At 39.1% G+C, this 15,128-nt stretch overlaps 1 protein-coding gene across 7 annotated transcripts in view; it reads left to right on the top strand.

Annotated features, from left to right (window-relative positions):
- The first annotated feature begins 352 nt into the window (after positions 1–352).
- The window catches only part of GRM5 (glutamate metabotropic receptor 5), a 247,650-nt gene continuing 232,874 nt past the window's right edge, over positions 353–15,128 (top strand). For 2 of the 7 annotated variants that reach the window (XM_048939806.1, XM_048939853.1), the window contains exons 1-2: positions 1,301–1,955; positions 9,365–10,240. In XM_048939806.1, the coding sequence (XP_048795763.1) occupies positions 9,562–10,240 (679 nt within the window). In that variant the 5' untranslated portion in view covers positions 1,301–1,955; positions 9,365–9,561. Of the gene's footprint in view, positions 445–1,136; positions 1,156–1,300; positions 1,956–1,985; positions 2,227–9,364; positions 10,241–15,128 lie in introns of those variants that run through there. The other 5 variants (XM_048939815.1, XM_048939829.1, XM_048939823.1 and 2 more) reach the window with 5 other exon arrangements.

Below are 15,128 nucleotides of genomic sequence, written 5' to 3' on the forward strand. Positions count from 1 at the left end.
AGCTAATCCTCCCCTGCAAATACTGCCTCATAAATGGTCGGACCCAACAGCCTTTAAATGCCAGATCAGCTCTTACTTAAATGCCATTTTGCTTGATTATTTATTTAATTTATCTTTATTTATTTATTTACTACGAATAGCTTTGAATTAAGAAGTGACCCCTGTTCAGGATTGTGTTGGTGATGGTTTGTCGTTGTTTGCTCTTGCTGTTGATGAAGCACCAGTGTTGAGAGGTTTTGAGTTCATTAGGGGTCAGGGTCCCTCTCTCACGTGTACCCACACCCCCACTTTGCACAATCTTGTGCTGGGGGTCCCTGCCCACCCTGTGCGGGACATCTGAATTTGAATGGAAGCAGGAGCTGAGATGTGCTGGGCTCAGATGTGAGAGGGAGGAGAAAGGGAGGGAGGAAGCTTTGTGAGGATGCAGGGATGCTGGAAGAGAAGGTAAATCCTCGGCTGGCTCTGGGAGGGAAGGGTTAACTGAGGGAAGGTGCACATGTGGGGGACTAATAATTAACAGTGGAGAGCTTTACTATATTTTTTCTTATTGGGAAGGTGAGGAAGCAAAAGGGATGGAGAGAATTGTGCTTGGGGGCAGAAGGTAGGCAAGGAGGAAACATGCCTGTAGGTCTGCCGGAACGATCTGGGGATGGCAGGGAACGGTAACGCTGTGGGGCCAGGGAGTCCAGGGGGTGCTGAGGGAAAGGGGCTGGGTGGCCAGGGAGTGGCTGCAGGTGGCACAGAGGGGCACATCCCGCAGTGGAGCTGTCAGCCCCGGCTGCCTTTGTCTGATCACTGCTCCTTGTGCCCTGCAGCCAAGACAAGGGGCGAGGGATGGAGAGGGCAAATTGCTCTTCCCGCGGCCAACAGTCTCTCGTTTTTGCTTAATAGCGGTACATAAATGTGTGGGGAGGGGTCGACTCTCGCATCCCCTTTCTCCCCTAGTCAGGAAGAGCCCGGAGCTGGCTGCTTGGTTTGCTAGAGGAGGGAGTGCCACTTGGTGGCACTAAAAAGTTGCGCTGAAGCCCGGCGATCTCCCTGCGAGCCCCCTGCCCCCTCCTGCCCCCGGACCCACAGGTGTGGCGCGGCCCTCGGAGAGGAGGATGTGAAAATTCGATGTAGCGAAATCGCTAAAAGCCCATCGGATCTGCAGGGGTAAACTCTTTCCCGCGTCTTTGTTTAAAACAGACCCTCCTCAATAAGGCATCGCTTTTTTTTTTTTTTTTTTTTTTTTTTTTTTTTTTTTTTTTTTTAGGGTGATGCTGTTCTGAGCCCAGCTCCGTTTCCCTGCTTGCTGGAAAGGGGCGGTGCGGGCGGGAGGTTTCCCCTTCATAGGGCGACTTCACAACCTTCCGAGCACCTGGAGAGAGGGCAAAAGGCAGAATTAACCCCTGCGAAAGGCAGAGGGGTTGGAGCCGTGTAAGCGTGAGGAGGGGCTGAGGTGTTTAAGCAGGTGGGTCAAACTGCAGCAAGTATTTAGGAAGACCAAGGTGGCAGAGAGCAGAGACCCGTCTGTCGTCTCATTGTTTGTTTGTTTATTCCTCCTCCTCACGGCTTTCGCTCCCTCCTCCTCCCCCTTAAATCTAGGGACCATTCACGCCTCTTACAAATGAGACTTGGGCGATGCTGAGAGAAGAGCGTGTTGCATGGCGTGTGCGTGTGTGCATGCAGGCGCGGGGGTAAGATCCTCGATTCTCAGCATTTGCCTGTGATCAGAAGAAAACAGGATGTGCCCATAGCTGGAGGAGTGACAATGCGAGCCGAGCAGGGCTCACCTGCTGGTGATCTTTGCAGAGGCATTTGAGGATTATTCAGCTCAAGACGGTCTGTGTGAGGAATGCTATCTCTGCCGTGCTGAAAAAAGGAGGTGCCTACCCCTACCGGTCTTGATTGCTGCCACTGAAAGGACTGTTTTGCCGCCACCGGAGGAAGAAGAGATTGCTGCCACCCACAAGGTAATGCTGAGGAATGGGAGAGGGAATTTATGAGCCCCTGACCACGGACAGAAAGCATGTGAATGCAGGAGGAACTCTTTCCCTTCCCTCCCCCGTCTGCTCTCGCTCCATGCCCTGCTTGCTGGAGGACAAGCACGACTACAGGGGGGGCAAGTAAGACTGTGGGGCACACCTCGGGGCTGCTGGGACATCGGCGGGCTGGGCGTCGGAAGGCAATGGGCACTGACCCCTCCCCAGGCGTGGGCTATATGTAGGGCAGAAGACGATTCAGGTACTGCAATACCTGGGTTTGATGGTGTGTGTGATATAGCTGTTCTATTCGCCAGTAACAATTTGCCTTGCCAGAAAGAATAGAAATGGAATGAATTTATTTTCCAGATACAGCAAGGCGAAGGCCAGCCATAGACTTTTCTATGTGACCTTGGGACGAATCACTTTGGCTCTGATCGGCAACTCCCCTCTGTTCCTTATTTAATAACTGGAGCTAATGTCTCTGCATGTTAAAATGATTCATTAAGGCTTGCGGGGGACTGTGATACCTTTAGGGATACAGATGCCTAAGAACAAGTGTGCACGCATACATATGCACTTGCATGCACAAACACATAGTTGTAGCAGCGCAGGTAGCTATTCTAGGAGTTAACCTTGTCCAATAGTTTCCTCTATGAGCCGGCTCTATGCATCTAATTTATCTGAAAAAAAAAAAAAGCTGTCCTTAAGACAACTGTGACAACTGTGTCATTTATATACATATATTTATTCATTTAGCCACTGGTTGATTTTTAGATTATTTTTCCCCCTTCGCTACAACCAGCCCGCGAGGCGGGTGGAAAGCAGTGTTCAGCACCATGGTCAGCGCCGGCAGCTCCGTGTCCGCACACCGGCGCTCCTTCGCTCCCGTAGGGTCACTTCCACTCCTCCTCCTCCTCCTCGAGAAGGGCTTTCTGGTGGGGATATGTGGTGGTGAGAATGGATAGTTGTTTTTTCTAGTCCTGAGGACGTAGCGGGAGGACCATCTCGATAGCAAAGTGGCAGAGGACTGCCTTGAAAATACATTGCTTTAAGCTGTCCTCAAACGAGAAAGTGTATAAAGGAGTTAAGTGCCAGTGAACATTTTTTGTTTGTTTTTAAATTATTATTCTCTATGACTTCATTCTTATTACTGTATCCCTAAACATTTCTGTCATATACTAATATTTTGTGCATTCTCAAAGATTTTAACTACATGCTTATGTAATTAGGGATGCCAGTACTAATCATTTCGGATGATCAGAAAATATTTCTTGAGTCTCTATGAAGCTTCTTTGTCATTTTATTTGTGATTTTTTTCTTTGATATAGTGGTAGTGCAGGAATGTCACTTCAAAGTGACTATTGTGACTGACTAGAAGATGATATTTTGGATTTGCTATTGCTTTTGTTTGATCACTTCCTACAAATCATGCAGTTTTGCTAACTAATAAAATGTCCAGAATTACAGCTAAAATCACACCAGAGCTGTTAGTTTCTGCATCATGTGGTATAACAGGTTTTTGGTAGTGGCAGTAATAAGTAGCATATTTAGCAGAATTGCTGGAAGCACTGCAAGTTTTGCTGTAATGTTAAGCACCTACACATCAAAACAAAAAATGTTTCATTAACCAGAAAGTGTGGGGGGGGTGGTGAGACTTCCTGCATTGCTAAGGAACTTGATGATAATTCTAGTATTCTATGCTTATTATCTGTGAATACACTACCCACTAGTCTGTTATTTTCAGTACCTATTTAGACCAAATGATTAGAATTCATCTGTGTGCTTAGTTTATTTCTAAGCAAAATTGCAGGAAATTGTTTCATAGTGTCTCCCCTTTAAAAGATTGTTTTCCTTGTCAAAGTGCTTGATTCAATGCCCACTGAATTTCAGAGAAGATATTTATTTATTTATTTATTTTTATTATTAGTGAATGGAAAAGTTAAATGGCAGTAGAAATCTCAAAACATACCTGTGTGCTCACAATCATGTTTTGCAACTAGAGAGCATTTGAGGGCATCAGATTTTTGTGTGACCAAAGAAACTACCTCCAAGTAAGTGTGTGGGATCTTCTGTAATGTGAGTCTCCCTATAGCACTGGGAACAAGATTGCCAGAATAAACTGAACCCAATGTTTTGTGTTTGCAATGGCAGTAGCCAGAAGTACTGAGCAAACTCTTAGCACCTTAGAAACTTCAGTGTACACTTCTTGCTCAAATCGCTCCCTGTTGAGAAGAGCTGAGAAGTCTTTCTTATGTAATGACTTTTCTAAGGCAGTTCCATCTTCTTGCCTTTTAAAGATCTTCACTGCAAGTATGAAGAGAAATGGTAGGACGTAGGGCCAGTAATTCAGTTTCTGCTTGTTTTGTGTGTGTGTGTGTGTTTTTTAATTTTTTTTTTTCCTCTGATGGTGAAATCTGGGTTAGTTCCTTGGCATGTATTGATTTGATTCATTTCTATATCTATATTGACGTTTATTATCTGACATATGAAGGCACAGAATTAACTGCAGTATGTGCTGTAAATGAATACCTGGAAAGCATTTCCTTGGCAGATACATGGCTGTAAGCTATATGTTCATAGTCTACAAATAAAATTTATCTCTACAAATCAATGGGTTTGGAGCATAATTTTTAATTGCTTTATCTAATCAGGAAAATCCTACAAAGTGACGTTAAATTCAGAAAAAATTTTGCAGATGATTGACCAACAGCATTTTTCATGCATTTAGCACTGAGCATGTTTCTAAGTGCTTTCCTCCATTGGGTCCTGAGTTCTCACTACATCGAAGCACTGTAATCTGTAATCTGGCATTTTTTATTTATTATTTTAATCTGCCAGTAGACTTAGAAAAGATGAACTAAGAGGCTGTAAGGTTGCAGAACTCTAATCAGTTAAAAATAAATAAAATAAAAGTATTTATCTTTTTTTTTTTTTTTTTTTTTTTTCCTGATACAAAGTAGATTGCCTTTGCTGATTTTGTATCTTACCTGTAGAAGCTACACAGCCAGAATTCAGATGGAAATGACTCCTTCACTTTGGAGTCGCTAGTGGGCGCTATCACAATAATGTAAGTCACAGAGAGGCTCTCCATGAATTTCAACAGTTAACACCTGCTGTGGTAGAAGAAAAGTCAGATGTCCTCCATGTATAAACTCGCAGCCACATACACAGTGCAAAATCATCCCTCTGTGAACTGCTGTGGGATTTGTGATCTAATTAATTCAGTTAGATATGAGGGCTCTTTGTTTTGGTCTGCACAGACAGTAATTATAGATGAACTTGCATTTCAGGTTAAAATAAATCATTTCAAGAGTTGTGTGATGTTTCATGGAATATTACAGATGCTCATTTTCTACTCGGTTAAACCTCGACATGAAATACTTGGAATTCTGCCCTAAAGAAACAGCTGAGAATTTCTCTTAGCAGAGACTGGCATAAAGTTTTTACTATCAGAGAGAGCAAAGGTTACAGGAAATTGTTGAGTGCTTCATCGTGTCTTCACCTAGGTAGCCCATAAAAGTTTGACTAGAGCAAGGCTGAACAAAGAACAGATAGGCAGAATCATCTTTTCACCTTATTACTTCTGCAATTGCTCTGAGTGCAGCAAAGGACAGAAACCTGAGTGCCTGTCATCTGTTGTTATTGCAGAGGACTTCAGAATTAATTTACAGTTAGATCCATAGCTGGAATAAGCTAAGAACTTTGATAGACCAGTAATTAAGTGCCTGATTTCATTTTGTCTATGTTGCAGTAAATTAATAGTAACTCTCTTGATGCTAAAGAAATTGAAGTGTGAAAAGTAAATTTGACCCTAAGTGCTGTGCATATTGATTTGCTTGTCCATCAACAAAAACAAGTAAATGCAGATAAATTATTAATTGGGAAATGATTTCTACCTCTTTATATATGTGTTCAAGGGTTGATTGTTCAAGATGCTATTGATGCCTCTGTTCTCAATTTTCTCATAGTGAAATTCTCTTTAGGGTTACCCGTAATAACACAGGAATTATATTTAAGCTCATAAAATTTTGCTTAATTTTATTGTAGTAATCATATTGCTTAAAATAATAAGCTTTCAGTATGAGGAAAGAATAAAAATCAAAATAATTTGTATGAGATTCTTTGGGGATATGATTGCAGTGAAACTGTATATTTGAACAGTTCCCTTGGTCATCTTTTCAGGGAGGATGGAGGATTTCTCCAGGAAATGTAATTAGTGTGCTTAGTCTATCAGGTCTCTGCCCAGCCATCTTTTAGCCTAGAATGTGATCAGCTGCCTAACTACCCTCAAGGCAGTTACCCTCTTTGAATGGCATATCCTGTCATATCCAGTGGAAGGATGATAGGCAATGGACATGAACTGAAATGTGAGAACTTCCATTTAAACATAAGAAAACAACTTCCTTGCTGTTCGTGTGGTCAAACATTAGCTGCATAGAAAGATTGTGAAGCCTCCATCCATGGAGGTAGTTGAAATCTCACTGGATGTGACCCTAAGAACCTGCTTTAGCTGAACTTGCTTTGGTTAGGGTAGATGGATCAGACAACCTCAGAGGTTTCTTTTGACCTCAGCCTGTGATTTTTAGGACTGTGAGGGCAAGAATAAGCCCACAGAAACAGATCTCTATAGTAAAAATTAAAATCTGTAGTGTTTAGCAGTTTCACTTGCCTGCGTCAGTATAAATTACAGGTTGTTTTGCTGCATTGTGGAAGCCCACAGAAGGCATTCAGATCACATGCTTTGAAGTCCTAAATCTAGTACTACGTAAATGAAAAAGGTTTTTTGGTGCAATTAGTAACAACAATTGAAAGTCCCAAGTAAATTGACTTCCACTGCAGTACAGCAAAACATGTGAAGATTGATCATTAATTCAGGAGCAATTTCACTTGGCATCTGGCCCCTTCTTCCCCTTGGATACCATGGTGTGGAAGGATTTGGTTGGTTTCATAACTTGCTATTGGGCCCTGGGAGCCCTCCGTTGTGATTATCTGCTATTACTGTTGAACTAGAATTATAAAGGAGACCATCAGCTTTATTTCATTCTTTACCCTGCAAGCTATATAGATAAATACAACTGTAGACAGAGGAGAACAAACATCTGTTCTTTGGAGTGAAGAAGATAAAGATGTCCCTGCTGCCTTCTATTTCCCATATATCCTGTATGAAAATTGTTTAATCTATAGACTTAAAGCTGTGGACAGTGCCAGTAAACCTGGCCAGAAGTCTTGGCAATATATACTGTAGAATTAAAATTATGAGTTAAGATTAGATACATTTTGTATCACAAGCTCATTCCAAACCCCCAGACTCTATTTGTGCGTATGCAGCTGCATAAGCAACTAGGTTATAAAAAGACATGTAATTGTATATGCTGTAACAGTCTGAGGCAGGGCTGGCATTTGGTCTAGATATAGACAGGCTCTGCGCATGTAGACCTAGTATGTAAAACTCAGAATAATAAGCATCTGTGCTTTTGAATAGCAGATTACTATTTCTGTTTAAATGCTAACACATTAACAATAAGCAAAAGTTTATTTTAAGTGATGAAATGTTACATTGAGGTACAGGAATGTTGTGATATTGTACTAAGATATGCCCTGTCATTCATCCTTCAGACTGTTTACAAATTAGACAGTATCATCTTCAGTGTCACAGAACAAACAACTGGAACACATAAGCAGTAGTGATATTCTGTAATTAGAGACTAATTAACCTGAACTGATCTGCTGTTCTTCCGTAGTAGCAAGGGATTGCAGTATCGATAAGCCAACTCTTCACAAAAATTAAAAAAAAAAAAGTATTGAAATATTCTACAGTTGTCTGAATCCTATTTCATTATTATCACTTTCTATTACTAGAAATTAATATTACATGAGCCTATTAATATTGCAATTCATATTACAAGACCATTTCTCTTCAATGTTTTATCTTTTTAAAGATTTGGATTTCATTCGGGAATACTGACACAATTGTAGGACTGCCTTTGTGTAAATACTTTACAATTTACAGATGTCTAGGTACAATAATAATTAAACAAGGCTAACCTAAAGCAGAAAAATGTTTTTAGATTTGGCTGGAATCAGGAAGATGATCATTGTGACACTGTGTATTGAATGCTCTAGCGATGAGTGGTAAATCCGGGATTTTACTCCTGCTGAATTTGACACTGGAGGAAGCAGAAGTAGACTCCATTGCAAAGGGTTTCTTTCACTTTGCAACATCTGAGTGCTATCAGAATCGTATCAATGGATTAGAAATTACTGATGGATCTGAAACGTATGGAAAATCCTATATTTTTTATTATGTACATTAATTATATAAATGTTATTATTTTATAAAAAAGATTTATGTAAGTGAAACTGAGATTAGACTATGTCCTACAGTGTTTTTGTTTTTTTTGTTTTGTGAATAATGAGACTGGGCATGTGGTCCACTAACTAGCTCAGCATCTTCCTTGATGCAAGAGTGTGTTTAACTTTCTTTGCTATCAGTGGATCCACTAGCAAGCATAGGGCTGGACAAAACTACAGTTTAAGCGCTTTGTTTAAAACCAGGAGCAGACTATTGCACTGTTAGGTACAGAACATCTTCAAGTATCTTCTCAAGTTCACTGATCACAGCCTAAGAGATTAATCTTCTCTGATCATTATTCTTACTCTTCTTTCTAGTGAAGTCTGTATAGAGCCCTAAAGAGATTTGTTGAATTTCTTCTTAGTGATTTTTGATTTAAGTATCTAAATGATTTCACTCTGCTGCTTTAGAATTGAAATGAATCTGTCATTCTTCTGCTGAAATATTCATGCTTAAAATAAAAACAAATGTTATTAAATAGATCAACTTTCTTAATCTTAGCTTACTTTAAAGATCATTTGTTTCATGTTGTGGCTTACAAAGAAAAAATATTTTCAGAGTAGAAAAGCCGGATTCTGCATTTCTGATCATATTTCAGGAATGACTTTATTTATAAAAAAATTTTGCTAGTGGTCTACTTGATAACACAGTATTGAATGAGGTGCATTGGTATGACAGAGACATTTGCAAAATGGGAAACATCTGTAGGTAAAGAGTGTTGTTTTCAAAGATATATTAGAAATGGCAATATCTTTCTTTGGACATTAATACTTGTCTGTATTTTGCAGTTTTGAAAACATTTCCCCAAAGAGTTTTTAAAAGCATCCAAGAGAAAGACACCAATTTACATCAGCAGAATTACAAGCCTAAGATTGCAAAACACTGAACTAGAACAAAACTTTCCAGCTTGAATAATGATAGAAACAAATGTGTAGAGCAGACTAGATATTACAGTCATTGACAGTAGAGCAACTTCAGTAAAGATTACAAAGCTGAATTTATTTCTCATTTTAAATCTATTTCTTTTATTTATTCATTTTTGAAGGTTATGAGGATTATGATCACATTTACAGCTCTGCATCGCTATCTACTTGGAGATGATGATGACACCTTAGAGAAAACATGCAAACTCCTGATTAACCAGCATTCTACTCTGTTTATCCAAAAAAATTGATAACTGCTTTTGACCAACTCAATTTTGTTCAATCATGTTGTCTCTACCAGCCTAAACCATTTCCTAAAATGGTCCTTTTGCTGTTCCTTGCAATCCTATTATTGAAGGAAGATGTCTGTGGGAACTTCAGGCTTTTGGTTTCTGCACAGGCCAATGAAAGAAGGGTGGTTGCACACATGCCTGGTGATATTATCATTGGAGCTCTGTTTTCTGTCCACCACCAACCAACAGTTGACAAAGTTCATGAGAGGAAATGTGGAGAGGTAAGAGAGCAGTATGGCATTCAGAGAGTGGAGGCAATGCTACATACCCTTGACAGAATTAATTTGGACCCAACACTGTTGCCAAATATAACACTAGGATGTGAAATAAGGGACTCTTGCTGGCATTCTGCTGTGGCTCTGGAGCAAAGCATTGAGTTTATAAGGGACTCTCTTATTTCATCAGAAGAAGAGGAAGGGATGGTGCGATGTGTAGATGGATCTTCATCATCTTTCCACTCCAAGAAACCCATTGTTGGTGTCATTGGCCCTGGCTCTAGCTCAGTTGCTATCCAGGTCCAGAACTTATTGCAGCTTTTCAATATACCTCAGATTGCTTATTCTGCCACAAGCATGGACCTAAGCGACAAAACTCTGTTCAAGTATTTTATGAGAGTTGTACCATCTGATGCACAGCAAGCACGGGCTATGGTGGACATTGTCAAGCGCTATAACTGGACCTATGTTTCAGCTGTACACACTGAAGGTAAGAGGCTTTTTCTTCCCATATTAGGATGCCTATGAACCACTTTGTTGTGGTCAGAGAGCTACATGATGACAATTGGATGGATATTTTTTGTCAGTCAATTATCAAGTGCATAGACTTTTATTTCACTTAATTTTGGTTAAGTACCAAGCTGAGGTAGCGCTGTTTTGATAACCACTGAAAACACTTTGAAATACAGGATTGTGTGAGTTAAAGGAGAAATTGTGTGCTTACTTTTGAGTTTCCTATTTTTTTTAACCTTAATTTAATTAATTTATTTTACTTCAATCATTCAATATATTTATGTGGAATAACAATTTTGACTATATTGATATCAGTGGGTAACAAGAAAGTGGTTGGCCTTTCTAGTGTTGAAGAAAGTTAAATCATCCTTTGAAACAGTAGCTAAACCAATGATTACTACTGGAGCCACAGAGGCTTGACTGCTAAAAGACCTGTGATTCTGGCTAATATCCGAATGCAATTCGTCCTAGCTTCTTCAGATCAGTACTGTTTCTGTCCATTTTATAGTACTCCATGGAGTATTGCAGCCAATCCTTGCTCTGTGTCTAGCCATTGGATTTAGAAATAAGCAAAAGAATTTTCCTTGTGTCTTCTTCACACACCATCAGGTTTCCAGAAAATCAGAACTATGTACTGTATTTCTTTTCTCTCTTTATTAATTTCAGCTAGAGCTTGATTTTATTTGCCTAGCACTCAGAAGAGTATGATTAAAAGGAAATGCTATGGAAAAGATTGCATGAATTCTTTCTTCCTTGTGGTTGAGTGGTTTTATCTTGCTGTGAGTGACTACAATTTCATACTGCCTAAAGAGAAAGTTTCGCTAGTCCCTGTTTAATGGCATCACAGTGTAATATGTTTTCTGAATTAGCTTGTGTGATGGATTTTAGGTTCTCACCTTTGTTCAGACAGGTTCAGAATATGATCTGGGGAAAAAAAACCACCACGTTATTAAGAGATTGAGTACTGGTGACAGCGTTGCTGAACAGCAGCAGATGCTGCTGGCTTTATTACAACCAATAGAAAGCAGATTGTCCTTCCCACACACGGAGTATGCTTCTCTGGCAGAATTTATACTATTCAAAGCCCTTTTTGGTAGAACTCTGGTTGAATGCAAGTATGCAGAAATTATTATACTCCTACAGATACATAGTGAGCTCATTCTCCAGTGTTAAAAAAAAATGCAATTTAGAACTTAGATGAAGATTGTTGTAATCATTATTCCATCATGATAATGAAGATTGGTAAATAACTTCAGTCTCTATTCTCTGGGGATGCATGAGTATATTAGCAGTTTAAATAATAATGTATAAATCACTCTATGTCATATCATGTAGTGAAACTACTCTGTGCCTGCTGATGCCTTTGGCATGGTTTGGTGTGCAGCCTTTCCTCTGCAAACGTGTATGCATAATATCACAATAAAAAAATGATGCCAGTGATGCATTGCATTAGTTTGAGATTGTATATCCTGACTACTTATGAAAACTTGTGTAGTTTTCGTGTATATATCTTCTGCTTATTGAGCAGAGATGCTTACGTATTCAGTGGAGAATTGTCAAGCTTTTGTCAAGGTCTGAATGCATAGGGTGAAAATACTCACTTTTGCCACTTCCTGTGGATACTCTTCTTGGAGCAGATGGTAGCATATGGCATGTTAATCTCATGGTAAAGTAACCTTGCTCTGTGCTTTGGAAAAAAGGGAATAGACATGCAAGGATCAAAACCGGAGGTGGCTGCTGTGGGCAAGATGAGTTGAGTGTGAAGAAGAGCTGTTGAATGACTTTACTTCAGTAAGATTTGCCTACTTCTACCCACATCTAAGTGGACAAGATAGGTGTTACAGTTAATACCTGAGGCCTCAAACAATTCGTGCCATATTTACAGCAGTATAACTCTGGACTTTGGTGAATGAACATTACCTTTGGGTTACAGGAATCTTGTACTCTATTTACATGGTCTGGTCATGATGGTGAGTACAATCTGCAATCAAATAGCATCATACAGGTGTTTTGTAACAGTAGAACAGATGGTATGTATAATGGGATAGACAAACACAAGCTAATGAAGATACTTCTCTGAAAGCTGATGTTCTGGGCACTTTTTAAATGTTATGGCAGATGTTGTCCCTTCCAGGAACAAAAAGATTATTAAAAAAAGAAAAAAAAGTCACCATAAAATAAAAAAAAAGATTGCTATGCTGAAGTAAGGAAATTCAGTAAGCAAGCAAAAGAGATATGAATATTATGGATTACTTTAAGTTTTGAATTAATTTCCTTTCAATAGAATAATTGTTTACTTATAAATATCCTGAATAGTGCCTCTATACTTAGTGCCCTACATTCACATTCACTAATTCAAAACAGGAAAAAAATAGATTCCTGTTCCTTTTATCTTGCTCTCCCATTTACACTGGAATTTAATTCGGTACCTCCAATAATTCTGTAGTCTACACTCAACATCTTTAGCTAATCTTTGTGCTGTAGACAGATTACTACAACATGAGATTTCTGGTTTCTGGGAAGGATGCTCCATCCCTGAGACAAGCAAGGTCAGGTTGGGTAGGGCTCTGGGCACCTGATGAAGCTATAGATGTCCTTGTTCATTGCAAGGGATTTGGACTGGATGTCATTTAAAGGTTCTTTTAAACTCAAACAGTTCTATGATTCTGTGGTTTCCAAGGATAGGGAGGGTCCTAACATTCAAAGCTAGATTGGGAAAAAAGAAAAAGCTGAAAATTCTTGGTTATTTCATTGCTTTGGTAGTTCCATCATCAGACAATATTATAGGTCTCTTTTTGTTCCAGTGTAATAGATGCCTAGGAATAATTTTATCACAAAAATCTTTCTGTTTGCATGTTTCTTTGTGTACTTACCAATCACGCTAAATGAGTTGGATTAAAATTTTGGGAGGTTGAGCAGAAAATGTTGTTAAATATTAATTCTAGGTTTTCACATTTAAAATATGCAAACACTTTGAGAGATGCTAATAGGCTTTGCTCCTTTGAAATTTACCTTTATGGTTTAATCAAGTGATGCGTCCAGTTGTGCAAGTAGCCACTCACAGTAATATAGTAATGTTTTTTCCTACTAATGGGAAGGTGGCAAACATTATTTTCAGTGATTACTAATAATTTTAAGTAGGAAATTTCTCCAATCTAATTAACAAGAAATATGAGTAACAAATGACGGATATTTGTCATAAAACAACAGTCATTTCCACTCACATGTGTAAATATAGCAGTGTATTTTACATAAGCCAGTCAGAAATCTTCACAAGTCTCAGTCAGTTCCAGATTGTAAGTCCTGATGCTTAGCTCTATCAGGAATGATATGACTCAGAAACATCAGTTGTATCAACTCAGTTTCCAACTCTTCCTTGCTTTTAATGATTTGTGGAGTTCTACTCTGAACCAGTCTGGGTTTGAAGTAAACCTCCTTCACTCATCATCAGGACACTTTTTTTTTGAAAAGCCACATCATTTATAGAATCCAACTTATGTTGTGGCTCAGTGAACAGATGTGTTAACACTGTGGGTCAGGGGAGCAGGAATGAGCAGGCCAAGAAGAAAAATATGGTTGGAAACTCTTTGTGCTGCAACCTATCCCTTAAAGCCTGAAGCAAGTTTATTTTACCTTATAGATTGCTATAGCACATAGGGTGTGCCAGAGACCATTTTATTTGTTGTTTCCATGTTGATCTAATTCTCTCAGCTGACTTCACTGTTTGCTCTTTTTTTTTTTTCCAACCACTGTAACAGAAAGTGGATTTAAAGCAACTTTTCTTAAAACAACTTTCACTGCTTAAACTAACATTGCTGATAGACATTAAGTTGATAATGCTGCCAAGACTCTCTTGTCCTCTCTTATGCATCTCTCTGAAGCAAAGCAGCTCAGCAGAGATAAGCCCTGCAGCTTTGTCCCCCAGTTTTTCAAAGTACATGATGGATTCTTCTTAGCTTTATCTTCTGTTTACATCTGAGGAAATTAATACTTGTGCAGGAGAGGCCCCTGTCAGGATTTTGGGTGGCCATGCATATGCAAATGACCCGTGAAGCTCAAGCAACCAGTTTTGCCTCAGCCTTTTCTTCCTTCATCATTTCAAGCTACAACAAAGTGGAAAGGACTGGGGAAAATGGGGAGAATCTGGCTGTCTGCTACAAGAGATAAAGGATGCACCTCATTTCACATATGAAAGCATTCTCTGGTCTTTCCCTGAGACCCAAAGATCAGAGAAAAATGTATGTGATTTTCTTCACCATCACTGAGATGAGAAGGCTTTGTTAAAGTTCTGTTTGAAGCTCTCACATTGACTACAGTGACATTGGTATCAGGCCTTCCTAGCCAGAAACAAAGTCAGTCCCTGTAAGTCTCTGCATAAAATTTGCTTGGAGCCAAATGAATTGATAATATGAATGACAGTTTTCATTGCTATTGGAAACCATTTCTTTGCCTCTCTGAATGAAGTGAAGAGGTTATATATGCTGGCAAAACACAAACTCACAGAAGTACAAATTTATTGAGGGTGGCAAGAGATAAATTTCAATTCATTATGTGAAAGGTGTGATTTACTTCTGAACACAGCCTGAAGAAGCAAACTACTCTGTTAACATTTTCTTTACAGAGCTCTACAGGCAAGCATTGGCTCAAACTCATCCTCAAAATACTTTCTTTTTAATAACATTTTCCTCCATTTAAATTTATTATAAAAGCTTATACACAGGTAATTCACCTTCTTTTTCTTAGGATACACTCTAGCAAGTATAACAGAAAAAGAACTCTTTTTTTGTGCACATAAGTGTTATTTCACACATTTACTTTTGTATTTGTTCAAATATGCTTGGTTACAAGACTATTTTTGCCTATAT

Source organism: Lagopus muta, chromosome 1 (genome assembly GCF_023343835.1).
Source record: "Lagopus muta isolate bLagMut1 chromosome 1, bLagMut1 primary, whole genome shotgun sequence".
NCBI lineage: Eukaryota > Metazoa > Chordata > Aves > Galliformes > Phasianidae > Lagopus > Lagopus muta.